The sequence below is a fragment of the Saimiri boliviensis genome, chromosome 8 (genome assembly GCF_048565385.1).
Source record: "Saimiri boliviensis isolate mSaiBol1 chromosome 8, mSaiBol1.pri, whole genome shotgun sequence".
NCBI lineage: Eukaryota > Metazoa > Chordata > Mammalia > Primates > Cebidae > Saimiri > Saimiri boliviensis.
This window is the reverse complement of record NC_133456.1, coordinates 32351869-32374396: the sequence shown is the minus strand read 5'-3', so window position 1 is coordinate 32374396 and position 22528 is coordinate 32351869. Positions and strand designations below refer to the sequence as shown.

The window sequence follows — 22528 nt, the reverse complement described above, 5'->3', positions numbered from 1 at the left end:
CCTCGTATGCTGCTAATAGAATGTAAAATGGTACAGCTACTTTGGAAAACAGTTTGGCAGTTCTTCAGAAAGTGAAACATTGTGTTATTACATGACAGTAATTCTGCACCTAGGTTGATATTGTTTGGCTGTGTCCCCACTCAAATCTCATCTCGAATTGTAGCTCCCATAATCCCAATGTGTCATGGGAGGGTCTGGGTGGGAGGTGATTGAATCATGGTGGTAGATTTTCCCATGCCATTCTCATGATAGCAAATGAGTGTTCATGAGATTTGATGATTTGGGTAAAGGGCAGTTCCCCTGCACATATTCTTTTGCCTGCTTCCATGTAAGACATACCTTTGCTCCTCTTTCTCCTTCCTCCATCATTGTGAGATCCTCCCAGCCATGTGGAATTATGAGTTCATTAAATCTCTTTTGCTTTATAAATTACCCAGTCTCACATATTTCCTCATAGCAGTATGAAAATAGACTAATACAGAGGTATATGCCCAAGAGAATTGAAAACATATGTCCACAAAAATCTTGTTTATGAATGCTTATAGCAGCATTCATAATGACAAAAAAAAGAGAAATAACTGAAATATCCATCAACTGATTAACTGATTTTTAATGTAGTCTATACATACGATGGAATATTACTTAGACTTAAAAAGGAAGGCAACCTTTTCAACTGCTACATCATAGATGAACCTGGAGGATATTATGCTAAATAAAATAAACCAGTCACAAAAAGCAAATCATGTATGATTCTACTTATATGAGGTATCTAAAGTAGTCAGATTTACAGAAACAGAAATAACCAGGGACTAGGAGGAGGGCAAAAGGGAGCATTTTAATGGATTTACTTTCAGTTTTGTAAGATGAAAATGTTGTGGAGATCTGTTGCACCACAATGTGAATATACTTAACACTAATGAACTGTGCACTTTAAAATGGTTATAATGGCAAATTTTGCATTATGCGTTTTTATCACAATCAAGAAATGTTTTAATTCAAAGTGAAAAAAATGTAACACATTTATACAGTGGATTATTATTTAGCCATAAAAAGGAATAAGGTACCAATACATAACTACGACTTACATGAGCCTGGAAAATATTATGTCAAATAAAAGCAGCCGGACATAGAAAACCACTATGATTTCATTTCTATGAAATGTCCAAAATAAGAAAAATTCAAAGGGACATAAGTAGATTAGTGGTTGTCAGGGGTTACAGTGAGGTGGTAATGGGAAGTGACTGCTAATGCGCATGAGGTTTCTTTTGGGGGTGATGAAAACATTCTGGAATTAGGTAGTGGTAATGATTGCATAACTCCAAATATTCTAAAAACCCCTTAATTGTACACTTCAAAAGGATAATTTTATGTCATATGAATTATATACAAATACAGCTATTTTTTAAAAAGAAATATGGAGTTAATATTTTAAGTTTCACCATGTGACAGGGAAGAAGAATAGTTGTGAAACTCAGAACCAACAAAAATAAAAGTATCTTAGCCTTCCAGGAGAATTATCCATTTCCCCTACTCTTTACAAATTCCCTTGTTTTATTCTTTGGTCTTTGGTCTCTTGTATATATTTTTAAAATTAACCTCCTAGTATTTCATGACTAGTAACTCATTCTCAGCTCTACTCAGCCACTCTCTCCACCTATCTTCTTTTGCTTTTATATCTTTAACCTTTTTAATAACTCTATTCTAAACCACCTATTCTTGTGAATAAGTTATGAGTATGTAAGTGTAATTATATCCGTTAGTGTTTTGTGCTCATATATCCCTAGATATATGTGTGTGTACAGGGGTGTGGGCAAGTGTGGTTTCAGGTGATTCTGTGCCTATGCTTTAATCTTCATGTCAATTTTTTGGTTGGAAATATTGTAAGGATAAAACTCAGAAAACCTTGTATTTTTATTTGTAAGGATAAAACTCAGAAAACGCTGTTTATGTAAGTGACAAATACTATGCTAATGTTGCTAGTGTGCCAGTGTGTGAAGGTGCCTTTCTTCTCCTTCACCTTCCTTGGGGTCTCAGGCTATTTTTTTTATAGTGTTGGCAGAATTTGTAACTATCTAATACCATGTGAGAGTAGTAGTGTGGCCTATTATGAACACCTAGGAGATTCCAATAGGCAGAATAAATTATTTGCCTAATTGAGTTTTTTTTTTTTTAGAAAAAGAATTCTCCTCAAACTCCATTAAGATTACAGTAAAGATTTACAAAAGGAAGAAAATTTACTGTAATACTTAAAGCAGCAGGGAAAGAGACCAGATATCATAAAAATATCCATGGGATAGCAATGACAGGTAAACGAAAGCACAACCACTGCTTAGAACTCACAAGGGTAGCTAAGTGGAGGGAGAGTGTTAGAGGGCTCTAAACTCAGTATTAGCAGATATAGAGAAGGAGGCTATGAGTATCTAAAGGACTCTTCTTTTCCAATGACTTTTACTCTGTTTTAATAACCTACCACTAGAGCCACAGCTGGTCATCACCAGAACTGTTCCACCCATGAACAGTTCTAGACAGCTACACTTGTCTAGACAAGCTACACTTCCAGAAATTGCACTGAACTTCATTGATTTTATAGGGAAAAAATGTGTCCCATTTTTATATTAAGGAAAAAAAATGAGATAATTGTCCAACTGCACTTTGGTCAAATAAATTGCGGCACATCCATGCAATTTAATTCTATCCATACAATAAATGTTGCTGTAATTGTTGTTTAATTATTTGGATGAGTACAATTGGATGTACCCCATATTATATAACAATATAACTTTACATATATAGCAACATAGTTACACATACGCACACAAAAACAGTCAAACGGGGAAAGAGACAAACTGAAAAAAATAAAAGAATATAAAAATATGAAATCTTGAGTTGGGATGCTTTTTCTAAACATAATATCAAAGGCAGAAATCACTAAGAAAAATAATTACATAAGTGACATGAAAAACAAAGAAGAAACTATGGAGGAGCGGCTTCAAGATGGCGAAGTAGGTACATCTGGTACTCACCTCTTCCACAAAAAAAGAACCAAAATAGTGAGGGGATGATCACAGCCTTCGCATATCAATAATAAGTTTGCATGTAAATGGATTAAACTTTCCACTTAAAAGATACAGACTGGCTGAATAAAAAAGCATGGCTCAACTATATGCTGCCTATAAGAAACTCATCTCACCTATAAAGACACATATAGCCTGAAAGCAAAACGATGGAAAAAGATATTCCATACAAAGAAGAACAAAAAACGAGCAGGAGTAACTAAATTTAAGTCAAAAACAATAAAAAGAGATATAGATAGTCATTATGTAATGACAAAGGGATCAACTCAGTAAGAGAATATAACGATACTAACCCTATATGAAATCAACACCAGAACACTCAAGATATATACAGCAAATATTATTAGATTGAAGGGAGAGATAGACTTCAATACAATAATATTTGGAGACTTCAACACTCCACTCTCAACATGAGACAAATCATCTAGACAGAAAGTCAACAAATGTCAAAACCGTGTTAATGTCAAAACGTTGAAGGCTAAGATCTATCTGACAGCACAATAGGGTGACTATAGTCAATAATAAGTTAATTGTATATTCTCAAATAATTATTTGGGGCTGGGCATGGCGGCTCACGCTTGTAATACCAGCACTTTGGGAGGCCAAGGCAGGAGGATCATCTGAGGTTGGGAGTTCAAAACCAGCCTGACCAACATAGAGAATCCCTGACTCTGCTAAAAATACAAAAAATTAGCCAGGCCTGATGGCACATGCCTGTAATTCCAGCTACTTGGGATGCTGAGGCAGGAGAATCACTTGAACCCAGGAGGCAAAGGTTGTGGTGAGCCAAGTCGCACCACTGCACTCCAAACTAGGAAACAAAAGTGAGATTCCATCTCAGAAAAAAAAAAAAATAGAGTGTAATTGGATTGTTTGTAACTCAAAGGATAAATGCTTGAGGGGATGAATATCCCATTTCCCATGATGTGCTTCTTTCACATTCCATGCCTATACCAAAACATCTCATATACTCCAAAATATATATACCTACTATGTAGCCACAAAAAGGAAATATATAAATGGGCAAAGAAATAAAAATTAAAACAAAAATTAGATACTAATTAAATATATTTTGTAGACATTGTTTTTTCAATATAGTATCTAACATACCTAAAAGTAGAGAGAAATGGGCACTTACTTCCACTATTGAGGGGAGCACACACTTACATTTTACAACCCTCTGAAATACAATTTGACTGCATAAATGAAACTTTAAAACAAGCATGCCCTTTAATCAGGAAGTCTAAGAATTTGTTCTAAGGAAATAATAAATGTCTTTAAATTTATGTACAAAAATATTGTTGACAGCATTATTTGTAATATTGAAAAATTTAAAGTAACCTGAATTTTCCACCCAGGGATTCAGTTAAACACATAATAGCATATTCATGTGGTGGGATATAATACATCCTTTAAAATCATTTTGTAAAACATCACATAGGAAAACGTCCACACCATATTGTTGAGTAAGAATAACTGTTTTAGAAAACTGTAAATGACCAGGATAATTAAATGGGGAGAAATGCAAAGAAGATGGGAAGTACCCTGGGGGGGTGGGGGTTGTATATGTTATTTATGCTAGAACTGTATCTACACATAGCAGTCCCTCAAATAGTTCCTAAATGGATGATTCTACACTAAAATATTCACTGTATTTATCACTGGGTAGGGAAGTATAGATTATTTTTGTTTTCTAAAATAAACACTCAAATTATCAGAATAATATGATGAATGTTGTTTTAAAAGCAGAGAATAATTTAAGGCAATACTTTAATAAATGCAGATACCTTCGTATAACTGGCAATTTGGTCACACACTTTTGGCTCTTCTCAAGCATAACTTAATGTAATATTTTTTTTCCAGGACTGAGGAGAACTAATTCACCCTTAACCTCCCAAATCAGAAATTTTTGTATTCATTAGAAACGATGCTAATTTGGGTTAGCCAACAAGAGCAGAGAAAGAAAGACAATGAATGAACAACACCAGACTTTGATTTTGTTTATGAAAGAAATAAAACAAGGTGATGTGAGAGAAAGTAATTGGAGTGGAGAGGGCAGGGTTATTTTAGGTAGGGAAATCTGAAGAGGCTTCTCAGAGGAAGCGAGAGCCGAGCTGCACCTGAAGAGTAGCAAAGGAGTCAGCCCGGGAACAGCCAGGAGAAACGGATTTCCATTAAATGGAACCACAAATGCAGAAGCCATGTGGTTGGAGCATAAATGGAGTGAAAGCAGTACGTAAGGAATTTGGAGAGTAATACATGGGCAACTTGTAAGCTCCAATAAGAAGTTTGGCCCTTGCTGAGTGCAAAAGCTGAACTGAACTGTTTTAAGTAGAGGAACAACAAAATCTGACTTATGCTCTTTTTTTTTTTTTTTTTTTTTTTTTTGAGACGGAGTTTCACTCTTGTTACCCAGGCTGGAGTGCAATGGTGCGATCTCAGCTCACCACAACCTCCGCCTCCTGGGTTCAGGCAATTCTCCTGCCTCAGCCTCCTGAGTAGCTGAGATTACAGTCACGCGCCACCATGCCCAGCTAATTTTTTGTATTTTTAGTAGAGACGGGGTTTCACCATGTTGACCAGGATGGTCTCGATCTCTTGACCTCGTGATCCACCCGCCTCGGCCTCCCAAAGTGCTGGAATTACAGGCTTGAGCCACTGCGCCCGGCCGCCTGATTTATGCTCTTAAAAATTCTCAGAACCACAACCAATTCAGTATTCCTTAAAAACTGGTGGCCAAGGGAAAAAAAAAGAAGGTTCCAGGGTAAAAGCAGAGAAATACCACTGTGTTTACAAGACAAAAGCCTGCGATTTTCACAATAACCCTTAAATCCGGACAGAGTTGTTTATCTTCTTGAACTAACCAGGAACTAGTGAAAATGAGTGAAGGTATTGGGGACTAACTCCTTCTGATAGAAATGCAGTTTCAGAGCTAGACTCAGAATTAAGAGCTGGACCCAAGCCCTAGAACCTTCTAACATAACTGGTCAGGCCTAAGGAGAGACAACAGTGGGGAATGAGTAGGAACAGCCAGAGATATAGGAGAGGCACAAAGAGAATATGATCTTGTGGAAAGCAGAAGAGGGAAGCATTATAAGACGGATAGAGCAATCCACTGTATTTATTGTTTCTGGGTGAGAATAAATAAAAACAAAGAAAAAATGTACACTGAATTTGGCAAAGTAGAGGTTGCTTATAACTAGAGAAGCAGTTTCAATGGAGTAGTGAGAATGGAGGCAAGATTGAATTTGGTTGAAGTTTAAAGTGTAGACAGATAAAACAAGCCAGTTGCTTAGGAAAAGTGTAATTCTTCCAGACACTGAGACCAGCAATGTTTGCCCGTGGGACCTTTTAGACCCAAAATATAAGGTTGTACATAACATCTTCAACAATATCTCTACAATAAACACAACATTTTATAGAGTATCCCCTTAATATTGGACATCAGAGATATCACTGAGGGATTTCTTCATTGGGTGAAAATTTGGGCTAAATGATTTTTTATTGGTATATAGTTATTACATACAATAATTCCATATAATAACCATATATGCTTATTGAAATGAACTAAAATTCTTTCCAAATGCAAGAGTCTACTAATGCTTGGATGTCCCTTTCTTGGAAAAGGTCGAGACATACTTTAAGAAGTCATCTTGTGGTGGCCATAATCTAAACATATTAACTGAGTTAAGTATTTATCATCGCTAGGAGCTGAAGGAAATATGGGGATGTCAATTATTTTTGAGTGAAAAAAAAATAGCTGTGGAAAAGAGAAGACCCATTAAAGGTCAAAAGCCTAAAAATATACACACTTTAGGAAAGCTGTCAAAGAAATCCCACCAAAAATTTGTCAAGACCAACTGGAGAAAAAGTCATTTTTAGAGGCCCTAAAGAATTGTGTGGACCTGAACACTTCAGGCACAGCATTTGCAGGTTTGACTCAACTGGTTTTTTTTCTTATTAACTTTTTTTTATTATTATGCTTTAAGTTCTGGGGTACATGTGCAGAACGTGTAGGTTTGTTACATAGGTGTTTTTAATACAGAAGCTAGACATGATCAGTAACCTGCTTTCCTCCACAGGGAGCCTGAGCGCTCAGGCAGACTTACTCTCCAGCCAGTACTATAGAAGATGGCTTCTCACATATCCCAGGAACAATATGCTACTCTCTATTAACCTCATCGAGCAGTTAATAGAAAAAAATCATATCTGTGATTTTAATTTTTAATACCATTTTAAAAGTTATACAGATCATGTAACTGTACTCAAAGTGTAAGGGTGCATGCTGTGAGGACAGGCTGATTGCAGTCCTTACCTTCAAAATGCTGTGTAACAGTGGGCAGTTAGCATCCTCAGGCTTCAGTTCTCTCATCTGTAATATGGGAGAATAATAGTATATACCTTAAAGGGATATTGTGAAGAGTAAATTTGGCAGTACCTGGGACTTTTAGCATATATTTAAAATATTCTAGACAACATCATGTTTTGAGAAGTATTTTTCCTGAAATTGGTCACTAGAGAAAGCAAAAGGCATTAAATAACCCACTTGCCGAACTTCCAGTAGGGAGGCAGCCTCTTTACCACTCAGTTTGCACTGTAACTCCCTCCCTTGCCATAGGAAAGTCCCTTTGAAGTAAGGGATCGGTTAGCGAATGAAGAGAAGACGAACATTGCAGTGGCTCCTTGCCCCAAAGATGATAGAGGAACATCTCGTGAGGATTGAAAAGTTTGAGTGTGTATATAGAACCAAATCTTTTTGCCCAGTTAAATATCACAAGTCGCGACCCACATTGAAGGGCAGATCATGGAGGAGCCCGGTGGCAGAGCTACTCTGACAGGCCATCTTTCTCCAGAGTTTCCAAGAAGGGCTGCTTAAGACTGTCCCACCTATATGGCAGCTCAACTTCTTTCTCTGCCCAGTCCTGTTTCTTCCTTCTCCCTGCCATGGGTGTTAATCTCAGGGCACTCCCTCACAAATACATTTCACATTAAATTTCATCTCAAAGTCTGCTCCTAAACAACTTAACCTGTGACAGAGATGATGCTGATCCTTGAGGAACTCCCAAGTCTCTTGATTAAAGCACTCAGTAAATTCTAACATTACTGCCATTACCTATTCCTAACCCAGGTTAAATAAGTATGGTGCATGCATACAATGATAGGTCATGCAGCCATTAAAATAATGCTCTGGGTTCAATGTATAACACATGATGGCTCCAGAAGGCAGAGAAGAAGGGAAGAGAAAGGAAAGGGAGGAAAGAAGAGGGGAGGGGGGAATTGGACATCAGATAATTACTTGAGCCCTCTCTCTTTGCCTGAATTTTTCCCAATCGGTTTCTTTCCACATCTCTTGCTCCTAATCAGTCTTTGGGTCACCTACAGTATGAGCATTACTTGGACAATTACTATCTCTATGAATTTGGCATATGCAAGTTATAGAAGCTAAAACCGGACACGGCCCTACACAGGTAAGCACATATCAGCATTGCTGTGAGCGGTCAGGACTAACAAGCCTTCAACACACAAAAGCAGAAGTTAAGGATCAAATCACACTAATAAAAACAAATCAAATCAAATCAAAACCAAAGCCCTGAGTTTGTATTCCAATAAAGTCCAGAACTAGGAGGGATCCAGGAAAGCGATGAGTGAGGCTGTGAAGGTGCTTCCATCTGTCAGAGTCACACATTCCAATGCAGCAGAAATCTACTGACAGCCTCCGGTTACTCCCCCGCCTCCGCGAGGCAGGGCAGGCAGCGGCAAGCTCAGCCCATGTTAGGTGCCTCCTGCCAATCACAGACCACCGTTCCCTGGTCCTGGAGGTTCAAAGAATTGCAAGGGGGCAGAAAAGCACCTGGGGCTGGTGCAGACTGCGAAGTGGGTCGCACCGTGTGCAGAGAAAGAGGAGGCGCTGTGAGTAACCTGCTTTCCCTCTGCAGGGAAGCCCCTGGGCTTGAGGGTTGGGTTGCCCTCCCGGGAGGGAAGCTAACTGTCTGGGAGGGAAAGGGGAAGAAGTTAGATTCTCAATTCATAGAGTCTGTCATTTTTTTCTTTGTAATTTAGAGTATTGTAACTGTCCTGTTCTCTTTTACTTTGAACGTTGGAATCGCTTTCTTAAAACCTTTGATAGAAGTCTTGTTCTCATTAAACTTCTGGAGATAGTAGGCAGCCATCCTGCTTTCAACCTTAGATGTCCTCACAGAAAGACCAAGAAGAAAATCCAAGCACCCCGAGAAACCCTGTATCTCCTGATTAAATCGCACATAGACACCTTTGTAGACCCCCGATTTTCTTGTGGAGTCAGAAAAGCGATATAAAATTTAACAAAATAGCTCGTGTTGTTTCTTAATAATCTGTTCAGACTAGCAGAAAGTTTCCTGGTCTTCTTGTCAGAAATCATTTGGTCCTGCCAACTGGTAGTGAAATGTGTGAGGCAATTTACTCACAGTATTCTCTGTAAACACTTCTGCTTAATAAATGTGTGAGTTGAAGTAAATCAACAAAGTAGCTTTATCTACACAATGTAATTTTTACATAATTTGTTTTTACTCTTTACCAAGTCTTTGCTCCATCAGGATCTGCAGGACACAAAGATGTTTTTTGTTCTAATGACATTTTCGTACAAAATACAAACCTAAGTTTTAAATAATGCTAGTATTATTTTATGTTTGCATTTGTTTATAAACCTAAAACCCCACTTCTAAATAGTTTTTAAAGACTTTTAAGACGTGTAAGAATTTGTATCCAGTCACAGTGGCACATGCCTGTAGTCCCAGCTATTTGGGAAGCTGAGGCCACAGGATCAGGAGTTCTAATCCAGGCTGGGCAACATAGTGAGATCCTGTCTCTAAAAAATAAAATAACATTTTAAAGAAGTTTTGTTTACTTGAATGTCTTCTTCTAATGAAGGACAATGTTTCTTGACTATTTCTTCCCTGACTTGCTCAGCACAACAGGAAAGAACTCACTTAGGTTTTATAGACATAGTATATGTAACTATATGTACATATAGTATACGCACCCATAGGGTAGGGTGCACAGGGGCTATTCCTTTTCATGGAAAATATTTTGAGGTGAGTTGCATACTTTCAGACTGGGGCGTTCCATCTGTAACACGGGCAAATACTCAAAGTATTTTGAGTATAAATAAAATTTAGGTTACATAGTTTTCAGACCTTATAAAGAAGTGGGTTTTCTTTTTTATATTAGCTGTCTCAGTGAGGAGAAAAATTTCTTACTTTGCTTTCTGCTCCAACGGATTGTTTTGCTTTCTGCTATAAAATGGTCTTTAAAACCAACCCACCTATTTTTTTAACTGCTGGGAAGAATCATAGGTTTTTAGGTCCAAAGGTGACCTGCGATATCATTTAATCAAGGGAAAAAAAAAATCTCAGAACTTCTTTTTTACTTCTCCTGCTTACATTCTTAACCAGAGTAAACACTAGTCAGCCTTGAAATATGCTCTGGAATTTGGGCCTGATAGCCATGCAGGCTGCCCACAAACTTGATGGGCTACCATTCGCCAACTGGGACGGAAACCACATTGGTGAGGGGGCACCATCATCATAACCCCTCCCCCCAGAATTCTCCATGGTACTTCTGCCCTGGAGCTGGGCATCTCTCTGGCGTTACCCACACCTGAGACGCTCATGCAACTGAGTGCTCCTGAGCCGTTGCTTACAGCTAGTCCCTGATTTCCAATGGGTTGATGACTCCCATCATACTGGGAGCACCAGGAATCAAGAACAGTGCTGTCCAGTAGAACTCTCTGTGATGAGAGAAATGTTCCAGGCAATAGACACTGACCACAGGTATATAGGGAGTGCTCGAGATGTGGTCGGAGCAACTGAGGAACTAATTTTTACTTTCATTGAATTGAATTCATTTGACTTTAAATTAACTCCATGCAGCTACTAAGTACTGCATTAGTCAACACAAGTTTGGAGCTTTAAAGCAAGAAAATCTTATGGGCACTGTGAGCCATGGGTGATGGCCCTGGGAGAAAGCTCCCCTTTTTGTTATTTCCAGGGACTCATCCTACCTTAAGCTGAAGCAGACCAGCAATTGTTGTGACCTACAGTCTCCACACCCATCTTTACTCTGAGTCAAGCAAGTGTCTGTTCTTGTCCTGAGTTTCAGGGTCAGGGCTAAGGCAGTAGCATATTGTGTTTCTTCATTCCTTCCTCTCCTATTTTTCCTTTTTTTTTTTTTCCTTTGTTAATCCAAATTTCTCTAGCATGAACTAGCGTTTGAGGTGTGGTTTGTGTGTTCTCTGGTGCAACAAACTTGGGTGAGGAAAAGAGGCAATGAACTTGAAAAAATGATCTCATGCTTACTGGGTGAGTCTCACTTCTTTTTCTTCTGCTTTGCAAATTGTTTTGTTTAGTGAGCAATTGTTTTTAGACCTATTCAATGTGTCTAGAAACATCAACTCTATGGATATGATTACTTTTTATAAGAAAACAAACTGAATGAAAGCACAAGAAAGGAAAAACAGGAAATATAATTCTAGCCTTCAAAAAATCTGCACTCTTTAAAGCAAAGGAACTCCCAGGGTGTTGAGCAATTTGAGTAAATCATCATTGGGCTAGGCCAAGAGGCAATTTTCCCACAGGGTGGGAGCATAGGGGCTGTTCCTTTTCGTGGAAAATATTTTGAGGTGAGTTACGTACTTTCAGTCTGGGGAGTTCCATCTCTAACGCAGGTAACTGCTGCCTTGCCCTCTGCCTTCCACCATTTTCCACTTGTAAAATTTATCTCATCCCATTTGTTTCCTTTCCACCCCTGCCAGACAAGATATCCAATATATTTGAGGGAGGCATTGCTTTAGAATAACATGGGGACGGTTCAGAAGACCACATATTTAAAACAGCTTCTGCATACAGTGGGCTAAAAGAGAAGACAGGAAGGAAGATACATCTCATCATCAGAAGTCATCTAGCCACGGAGACAGACTTCAACCCCCAAATCATAAGTTAGGAGGTTTGTCATTTTAGGCTCTACCCTCTCCTTGTATCTCTTTCCTTCTCATGGTGTCTTCCTTTGCCCTTTGAAAATTCATTAAGAGAAGGAAGCTGATAAATGAGCCATGGACATGGATGGCTCATAAGACTTGATGTGCCTCTTTTATATGAGCTTGCATTTTAATCAGGAACAAAGGAGTGATTCTCAAATTGTAGCATTCAGAAGTTAGGGTGAACAGTGAAGAAGCTGTTGAATGGAGGGAGAGGATAGAAGGCTTTTTCCCTGCCAGCTTCACTTATGTGGCTCCCTTTCTGGCTTACCTTGTAGTAAGCCTCATGGGTAGGCTCACAGATGAGAGGTCAAGAGTTTCTCTTAATTTAAAGAGACACAAATGGAAGTGTATCTCCCTACCTTAAAAAGAATAATGATTAGTCACAAACCCAACACAAGACTAGGTTAAGAGTTAGGAAACCTGGACTTGAATCTTAACTCTTTTAATAACACATCATGATCGTGAACAAGTCACTTCCTCTCTGTGAGCCTTAAATTCATCACCTGCACAAAGCCTCCAAGTTTGCACCCAGAACTGATATATCATGCCATGAACAGGCACCTGGCCAATAACTGTCCTAGGATAAAAGACACTTTAATTTCTCCCAAATTACATGTTTTTTAAGACATAAACTGCTAAAAATGTAGCCATTGTCTTCTAGTTGTGACATCCATCAATTAATTTAAAAGTTTATAATTTTTCTTTTTAATGCAATTCTTTGTCAAATTGGCTTTTCTGATGCACAGCAATCCATTTTTTTGTGGCTTCCGAATATCTTATTAAACAAACTTGGATGAAGGAAAGAAGCAACAACATACCAGACTGTATTGCTATGGCAGAGGCTAGTAGGAAAGAAAAGCCATACACACATATCCACCGTGGTTTGAGCTTCCCTAAAGAGCTGTTTGCTAAAGGCAGAGAGAGAGATATAGGGGAGGAAGGATAATTCTGAGTAAGGCAACCTGAGGAGAGAAGAGATTTCTCAGTTGGGCTTTGGAAGATGGTAAAGAGTTCAGAAGGCAGAAATGGGAGAAGGGATTCCAAAGACAGGGAGGCTCTAAGGACAGCACGGTAGCATGACCAGGACACCACGGGGGGCAGTGGAAAATGGCAGGCAGGCGGTTTGGAACCTGGATGGGTACTGCCTTGAATACAAGCTGAGAAGTTTGTACTTCATCTCTTAGGTGGTCCAACCACTCTTCCACTGGCTGAAAGGAGAATAAGATAGTTGGGTCTGGCCAAATACTACAGACTGGTCTGTCAGAATGGAACAGAAGCAAATCTGGATTGAAAGAAATTGGTCAGCAACAGAGAAAGGGTAGACCAGTGATGCACCTGGCAATAGGAAGTAAGAAGGAGCTGGTGGCTGCGCTCGTGAGTACAGAGGGAACAACCTAGGGCTTTCCTTTAAATTGAGGCTACAGGGAACCTTTGAAGGGTTTTAAGCAGTGGGGGAGATATAAATTCAGAGCAGTGTTTTAGGACAGTGGATCTCAAGATTGGCTAAGTGGCTGGCACTTGGAAGCCATGTTCATCTTTGTGGAATACCAGAAAAAAATTGGTCTACTAAATTTAAAATAAGTAAGTAGATCATTTTGGCCTAAATTCATACCAAAAACTAGATTCTAACATAGACAGGTGGTAGCAGCATCCATGATTTAAGAAAAATGTATAAGAGGAAAATAAAATGACAAATTTTGATAGTAATTTTTCCTCAAATTAGGAACTGACTGGAATAGTTTAATACCGGCATCAAAACATGTCCCAGTAAATGGAACATCTAATCTGTGCTTTGGAGGATCATTTGAGAACCTCTGCTTTAGAAAGTTCACCATGAAGCACTGTGTGGAATAGAAACAGAAAATGTTTAATTCATCTGATCCAGAAGTTAGGGGCCGGCAGTTGGAATTGGTAAAACGGTATCAGGAGACACCAGAAAATGATCATAGGTTCTTCTATCAAAAATATACATCAATCCCAATTGGATGGTGTGTTACTCGGGGTTCTCACAGAAATAGAACCAAAAGGAGATACATAAAGAGACAAAGAAGCAAGGTACGGTGGTTCACACTTACAATCCCAACACTTTGGAAGGTCAAGACTTGAAGACAGGGGTTCAAGACAAGCCTGGGCAACATGATGAAATCCCTTCTCTACAAAAATTTAAAAATTAGCCAGATATTGTGGCATGCACCTGTGGCCCTAGCTACTTGGGAGGCTGAAGCAGGAGGATCACTTGAGCCTAGATAGTCAAGGCTGCAGAGAGCCATGATTGTACCACTGTACTACCTGGGTGACAGACAAATACTCTGTTGAGAGAGAGAGAGAGACAGAGAGAGAGAGAGAGAGAGAGAGATTAATTGTAAGGAATTAGCCTATTTGATTGTCAGGGCTGACAAGTCCAAAATCTATACAGCAGGTAGGCAACCTAAAATTTGGGGAAGAGTTGATGTTACAGTCTTAAATCTAAATCTGCATACTGAAAACCTAGACAGAGTTTCTATGTTACAGTCATCTTAGGGCAGAAATGCTGCCTCTTCAGGAAGCATCATCTCTCTTAAGCTTTTCAGCTGATAGGAGGAAGCCAGCCACATTATGGAGGATAATCTGCTTTACTCAGTCTACTGATTTAAATATTAATCGCATCTAAAGAATATCTCCACAGCAACATCTAGACTGATATCTGACCAAACAACTGAACACCTCTCCCAGCCAAGTTGACACACCAAATTAACCAGCACAAGGTGATCATTAAAATATTTCTTTATCAGGCAGTCAGAGACAAAACTCAAGAAGTTATTAACACAGGCAAAAGTACTACCAGGCCCTAGAGAACACCACAGTTTATATTCTGTGTGTAGAGGAGTCATCATTTGTCCTTCCCTTTTGTTCTTTCTCTGTGCCTGTCCTTTCTGGAAAGGTCAATTAATTCATATTGTCTTTTTTTTTTTAATATCCATTAGCATGGAACTTTGTCAAAGCTTTTCCTTTTTAACCTAAAAAAGTGCATTAGTCTCCCCCTATGCACAGGCATTTATTAGTCTTCAAAGAACCTGTATCAGCCAGGCCTGATCTTTCTCTTTTGTAGAAATTATATCGCCTTTCCTCTAAGTGTGCCAGGAATGCAGCTCTTCCTAAAGATTGATCCAGCTAATGTATTATGAAAGTAAACTCACTTATCTCAATTTTCCAGGACTTTTCTAGAAGTCTTGCATTGAATTGGGGGGCAGGGGCAAGTCTTTGACACAGACTTTGTAACGTCAGCTTACACGTTGTGACCAGAGTTCTTCAACTTCACTCTTGAGTGTCCTCTTACTTCTTGGGTAACTGCTGATTGAACTCAGTAATTTGCTTATTTCTTTCTTTTCCCTTAGTTCTAGAATAGTAGTTTCCAGTTATTCTGGGGTTAGCTATGTGTTTAGGAGGTTTAGAGCTGGTGAGAAGATGCTCTGTGAGCCCAGGATTCCTACTCTTGTTTCAGCCAGAGAAGTACCATTCTGATCTGATTTCATGTATTAGAGTTCCCTATTAAAATCCTATTTCCCTATTTCCTTTGAAAATGTTGTTCTATACCAAAATAAAACAAAACACTGGTTTTAGGTACCTTCACCAATCACTGGGCTATGAGCTCTAGTCTGTCTGCTTTATAAGACAAAACTAAACAAAATTAATTGGGTAACTAATATTGCATGAAAACTTCACATATATTCTCATTTAATTTTCATAGTAACCCTTGAAGTTAGGTATTCCCTATACTCATTTGAAGATAAAGCTCAACAAGATTAAGTAACTTCCAGGGGTCACAAAACTAGTAAGTGGTAGAGCTAAGATTCAAACCCAGGTCTATCCAAAGCCCATATTCATTCCACTTCACCATATTCTCTAACCTGCTCTTCAACAAAGCTCAAGGAAAATCGCTAATTTGCACACTCATTTATTCAAATAAACATTTATTTCTTTACTTTGTCCTTTTATTTAGCAAAATAATTGAGTGCACCTACTATGCCACAAGGTACTATGCCACTTTGGACCTAGAAAGACAAATAAAACAGGGTCACAAATGCCTCCTCCTATTTTAGAGACTTTTGCAGTAAAGTGCAGGATGCCCTTCACAGGTTGGTAATGGGAAGAAATAATGCAAAAACGCAGCAGAGCAGAATCCTCTCTGAGTGTCTGTGTCAGGGAGAAAGTGGTCCCAGCACAACGACAACCTCAGGGGCCATCTCCATATCACCTCACAGTCTGGGGCAGAGGCCTCAGAGCTGACCAAAGCCAGAGGGATGAGGCCCGATGGCGAGTGTTAACCGTTCAAGAATGCTAATGGCATGCAAGGCGGGCCCCTCCCATGTGGATGTGCGGCTTGGTACCTGACTCTGGCCGCACCCAAGCACAACTAGGAAGTGTTTTTCCTTTTTTCTCATGAATTCTTCTATGGAAAATATAAATAAGTACAAATGGGTATCTTCTTGTAAGGCCTCCAGGTCCCTTATGCAGTGAACAGAGGGAAGGAAGAACAAGGCTGCTTCTCCTCGATCCAAGCCCTTGGCTGTTAAAACCTCCCTTTCTATGCCCTGGGGTCACTGATGCATAAAACAAAACCGTAACCCAACACCCTGTCCTTCGTAAATATCCTCTGAGTATAATTGATAGTTTCTTACATATGTAAACAATCTTAGTGCTTACCTATTACCTTGCCATCTTTTATGTCATTTAGTGATCACAGCAACCCCATCAAACAAGTTGTAGTCCACTTATTTGATAAATAAGGAAGTAGACAGTAAGGAGAACATTGTCCAACTTTACACAGTAATGATAATGACAGCACGAGGCTGAGACTTGAACTCTGGCATTCTGATGCCAAGTCCCATGTGGTCACCGTTATACTACAGACATTAGACTATGCTGTGAGCCACTGGAAGCCTGCACTTGGCTCTCTCTTGACATTTGTGGCCATTTGGGAAATGCAGCAAATGTTTTAGGTCCTCTAGACACCAACCTTATCTAAAATACAAGTGGCCAAGTAGAAGCTATGAAATGCTAACCTCTCATTGACTTGCACATTGCACCTTTTACTTCTAAGAATTCTGGTCTTAGAGGTGGGTGGGAGAGCTGCAGATTTTTGATACATCTAAACAGGTTTTCTGGAAAAGCATGTGGGTGCAGCACTGGGTTTGGGGGAAATATGCAAATATGAGTGTCCCGTCAAGGGGCTAAAGAGACAAGAAGCTGGAGATGTGAGTGAAGGCCTAGTGTTTCTGACCTTTGCAAAGAGTCTCCCGAGCAGGGAAATGTATCTGTTCTCTCTGCTCCAGGTGTTTCTATTTCTACTGAAAGCATTTGCTATGTACCAGGACTTTATAAACTGTAGAGTGTTTAGTAAACAGTCTGGGGCCAGGCAGACTTGTGTTTCAATCTCAGCTTCTGCACTTTTTAGCAATGTGGCCTTGGGCAAGCTTGCTTTTTTTTCTTTTTTTCTTTTCTTTTTTTTTTTTTTTTTGAGACAGAGTTTTTGCTGTCACCCAGGCTGGAGTACAGTGGCCCAATCATAGCTCACCGCAGCCTCTACCTCTTGGGTTAAAACGATTCTCCTACTTCAGCCTCCCAAGCAGCTGGGATTACAGGTGCCTGCCACCATGCCCGGCTAATTTTTATATTTTTAGTAGAGTCAGGGTTTCACCATGCTGGCCCGGCTGGTCTCAACTCCTGACCTCAAGAGACCCACCCGCCTCAGCCTCCCAAAGGGCTTGGATTACAGGTATGAATCACTGCATCCGGCCCCTTTTCTTTATACAAACAATGGCAAGAAAACAGATTCTCCCCCTAGACCCTGCAGAAGAAACACAGTCCTGATTTTAGCCCCATGAGACTCATTTTAGACTTCTGCCCTCCAGAACTGTAAGATACATTTCTGCTGTTTTAAACCACAAAGTTCATGGAAATTTGTTACAGCAGCAATAGGAAATGCAGAATTGAAATACCCATCTCTCAGGTCTGTGGATGAACATCAAATGCCTAACACAGTGCCGAGAGCATTGTTAAGTGCCCAATAAATGTCAGTTTTCATCACTATTTCCCTATCTTGGAAGACAGGAGTGTCTAAATTATCATAGGCCATTGATGCCAAAGGCTCTAAGGGAGAAGAAGAGAATGTATAGTGAAAAAGGAGAACATTTTAGTGCCAGCAAATTCAGAATATCTTGCCCACTGATAGATCCCCACCTTCCAAAATCCCAACCACTGCTGGGCTGCCTGCCTGGCGTTTTCCATCATGTCCTTGCCGAAGTTTCTTCAATTTATGCTTTTCTCTTTGCTCAGAACAAGTTTCTACCTCCCTTCCTTCTTTTCTCCCACTGTTACCTGCATTTTCCACCCTAATTCTGACTCCTGCAATTCTCCCACAGAATATTCATTTGCTCTTTCCCCTTTGTCTAAACTCTGTGTGGCAGAGTCATCTCTGGAAAAGTGTACGTCATGGGGCATAACTGGGTCACCCAGGCCGCCTCCCTTGATCAGGGCCCCTGCAGCTCCTTTCTGGACCAGTAAAGCCCCTCAGTGCTCTGTCCTTCTCCACAGCCCTCCTTTTCCCCTTGATGTGCATAGTGATTTTTGCTTTGAATCCATGCTATAATCGCACTTTAAACCCCTTGAAAGAAGAAATTGTGTTCTTTCACATGGTACATAGTCAGTACTAGTTGACATTGGTGCTGATTTTGGTCTCTACTGATTCCTGCCCTTTCCTCTCTATGCTTCTGTTATCTGAACTTCTACCTTTCACAGTCTATTTACTTTTGTCCCAAGTTTAGATACTAACCTAACTGGTCAGGAATAATGTCTGTACATACCAGCAATGAACTTTACAGTGTGACTCAACCAGCCACATGAGTAAGGCTCCCCCGTGGGGAAGTTTGTGCAGTATAACACGCAACAATAACTGGAAAGAATGAATGAAATTGCTAAGCAGAAAGAAATGAATGGCATTTCTAAGCAGAAACTACACAGAGATCTCGTAACAATGGCCCAGATTCTTCCATTTCTCCAGCAAACATGGATAGAGTACCCACTGTGTGCCAAATTGAGCCAAAAATGCTCATAAATTTTAACTCAAATTGTCACAGCTACCCAGGTAAACAGGAAAGGGAAACTATTTAGAGATGTCTAAACTTACTTGAAAGGTTGCTAATACTTACAGTGTAACAACAAGGCTAAAATTTAGCAAGGCTTAAGACAAACAGGTTTGCCTCCCACTGCTACCCTACAAAACTAGGACTTGGCCAAATTGGCTGGTTTGCTATCTTGTGGGCACCTTGCTCCTCTGTCTCTACTCCCTAACTTCCCGTTCTCTTTACCTGGAATGTCAGCCGCCCCCACCTCACTCCCACACATATCCTCCTCTACTCTATTTACCAAACCATACACATCCTGCAAGGCTTACGTCTTCCCGCCTCAGGACTCCCACAGTATTTAGTCTTGTTACATGTAGTATTTATGTGGGAACGCATCTTAGTTTCCCTACTAACACAAAAAACCCTAGACTACAATAATCTCCCTTACATATCTTTGTATGCCTCAAAACACATATTGAACCATTTAATACATTTTTATTTACAGCAGGAATCCATGAATTAATTACATGCTGAGAGATATAAATGGCTTTTCTCAAGGTGCTTCAAGTGCAGAAGCCCAAATGATTGACCCACACTCTTACCTTTGTGTTCCTTCCAGAAAATCCTCAGGGAGGTGAAAAACCCATGGTCAGCTGTGTATGGCACCAAAGTTTATAAATAGTTTCTGGGAGTCAGTCCGGGCTGTGGTGAACCTCGGGGACTCTGAAGTCACACACACCAAAGTCACTAGCCTAGCTCCGCCACATACTGGTTTCGTGACCCCAGGGAACCTAATTTACCAATTTAAGCTTTAGTTTCCTCATCTGCAAAATGGAGTCTCCTCACCTGTCTTCTTTTTCTACCTAATTGGGTTATGAGAATCAGATGCGTGCAGGCAAAGCACCTGATAGAATGGCACACACCTGGCAGAAGGAAGTAAATGCTGGTCCCTGTTTTCTCTTCACTTCCCCTCATATACAATAGGGCACTCTTTCATTTGCCAACTATTTCTTTGGAGATAATAAAATATGCAGAAAATAGGCCGTGCACGGTGGCTCACGCCTATAATCACAGCACTTTGGGAGGCCAAGGCAGGCAAATCATCTGAGGTCAGGAGTTTGAGACTGGCCTGGGTAACATGGTGAAACCCTGTTTCTACCAAAAAAACGAGTGGGGCGTGGTGGCACGTGCCTGTAATCCCAGCTACTCAAGAGGCTGAGGCAGGAGAATCACTTGAGCCCGGGAGGCAGAGGTTGCAGGGAGCCAAGATCACACCATTGCACTCTGTCTTCAGCAACAAGAGTAAAACTCGGTCTCAAAAAAAAATTTTTTTTCAGAAAATAATAGTTTTTAACAGCATCCTACAGTCCACATGGGAACCAACCGCTAACTCTGGCCATGAGTTTACCCTTTGGGTTTCCATTTGCCATGGCCAAGGGCAATGCAGGTTACACCTGGGACCCTAGAGTGCTTTGGCCCTGCCCAGTCACCACCTCAGCTCTGCTCATTGTGCCCTCCACCTTGTGGGGCTCAGTCCACCAGTCAAAAAGATGCATTCTTCACACTCCTTGCCTGAAAAGAACTCCTGAAAGGCACTGACCAGGCCCTGGAAGGCTATATGTTTTTCCTTCTTTATGAAAGTTATGTGATTACTAAGCTCAATAATCAAATGTTCTTCATTGCTAAAAGATTATATGGCTTCGGTTTGGCTGCTTTGGGAACAAGGAGGCAATACGCAATGGCATGGTTTAGTCATGTTACGGAAACTGTAGCAGTTACTTGGTAATGCTTTCCACTGTGCCTTCAGCTGGCAGGAAATCCTGAAGATGGCCAAAGACGACTCCAGCTATCGTTGCTTCCAGGGCCTGCTGATTTTTGGAAATGTGATTATTGGTGTAAGTTGTGATTATTTTTCAGGAAATTCTGCTCTTCTTGTAATCATAACTCTAGATTAATCAAAAGTAAGAGTTTAAAGGAAAATAATGCTATAATTACTGGTTTCCTGTATTTTTGCTTTAAGAAATGTGTTAGTAAATATGCTAGCTAGAATTTAACTATATTTCAAAAGATCATGGTTGAAAAGATAGGTATTTCCCTCCAAGCTTTAAAATATAAGTATCTAAATGGACTCATGTCAACCATAGTCAGTGTCTAAACACTCTGACTACGTACACACTTCAGCGTTTCTTTTCTACATCACCTTGGTTTGATTTCCACAGGACTCTGCTGTAAGGTTGTTGGGGGCAGATGTTTGCATCATCTTGTTCTCCTCATATAGAGGTCAGTACCAAGGTGCAAGAACAATACAGAGGCCACACTGTGTGGGCCTGGTGACATGGGAGAACACTTGTTTTGGAGTCAAGAGCTCATGGCCCAGCTCTCCCTCTGACTCCCCATATGACTCTGGCCGTCACCTTTCAAGGCCGAGATTCCTCATCTATAAGATGTGGGTGTTGGCAAAGATAAGCAGCAAGGTTCCTCCCAGCTGTCAGTGATAAATATGACCAGGACCAGCTCAAATACCACAACTCAGAAATGTGGGCCATGATGTGAGGGCCAGGGGAGGTTATCCTCACTTAAGGAGGCATTGTTTGAGTGATTCATGCCCCAAGAACATTGTGGATGTTCTGAAATTGTGTGAGTCTGTTACTAAATAGACAGAATAACATGTGAAGAGATGTATGCAACCAGTTACCAAGATGGAAGTAGCTGTTTCATTTCCTAGCCATGGGGAGTTTAGATTAGTTGCATAAAACCTGTGCAGGAAAGGGAACTAGTCTGTCTTACCTTCCCTCCGCCCCCTTTCCCAAAGCTGCACTCCTGATGGATCCCACCCTTCATTTGCCCTCAGTGTTGTGGCATTGCCCTGACCGCAGAGTGCATCTTCTTTGTATCTGACCAACAAAGCCTCTACCCACTGCTTGAAGCCACCGACAACGATGACATCTATGGGGCTGCCTGGATTGGCATATTTGTGGGCATCTGCCTCTTCTGCCTGTCCATTCTAGGCATTGTAGGCATCATGAAGTCCAGCAGGAAAATTCTTCTGGCGGTAAGACCTCAAAATTCTCTGGAGTTGTCTCCCTGAGCCTGTTTTAATGGACTCTTTCTTCTTCACTGAGCAATGCTTTGGCTTTCTGTGGGAGAGCAGGAAGTACCAGGTGAGGAGGGGAAGACTTTCCCTGCAGTGAAATTGTCCACGTGGAGGCAAAGATGCCCTCCACTGTTGCAAGTCCAGAAGGCTCCAGTACAGAGAAGCCAAAAGGGAGACACCTGGGGGTGACCTGATGAGTATTTTCCATACTGTGCCTCTACAGCTGGTGTCTACATGCACCCAA

The 22528-nt window shown here is 40.4% G+C and overlaps 1 protein-coding gene across 1 annotated transcript in view; it reads left to right on the top strand.

Annotated features, from left to right (window-relative positions):
- Nucleotides 1-8829: 8829 nt before the first annotated feature.
- UPK1B (uroplakin 1B) overlaps nucleotides 8830-22528 on the top strand; it is a 28985-nt gene continuing 15286 nt past the window's right edge. Inside the window, exons 1-3 of the mRNA XM_003935423.3 lie at nucleotides 8830-8984; nucleotides 20998-21085; nucleotides 22042-22242. Of these exons, the coding sequence (XP_003935472.1) occupies nucleotides 21017-21085; nucleotides 22042-22242 (270 nt within the window). The 5' untranslated portion in view covers nucleotides 8830-8984; nucleotides 20998-21016. The remainder of the gene's footprint in view (nucleotides 8985-20997; nucleotides 21086-22041; nucleotides 22243-22528) is intronic.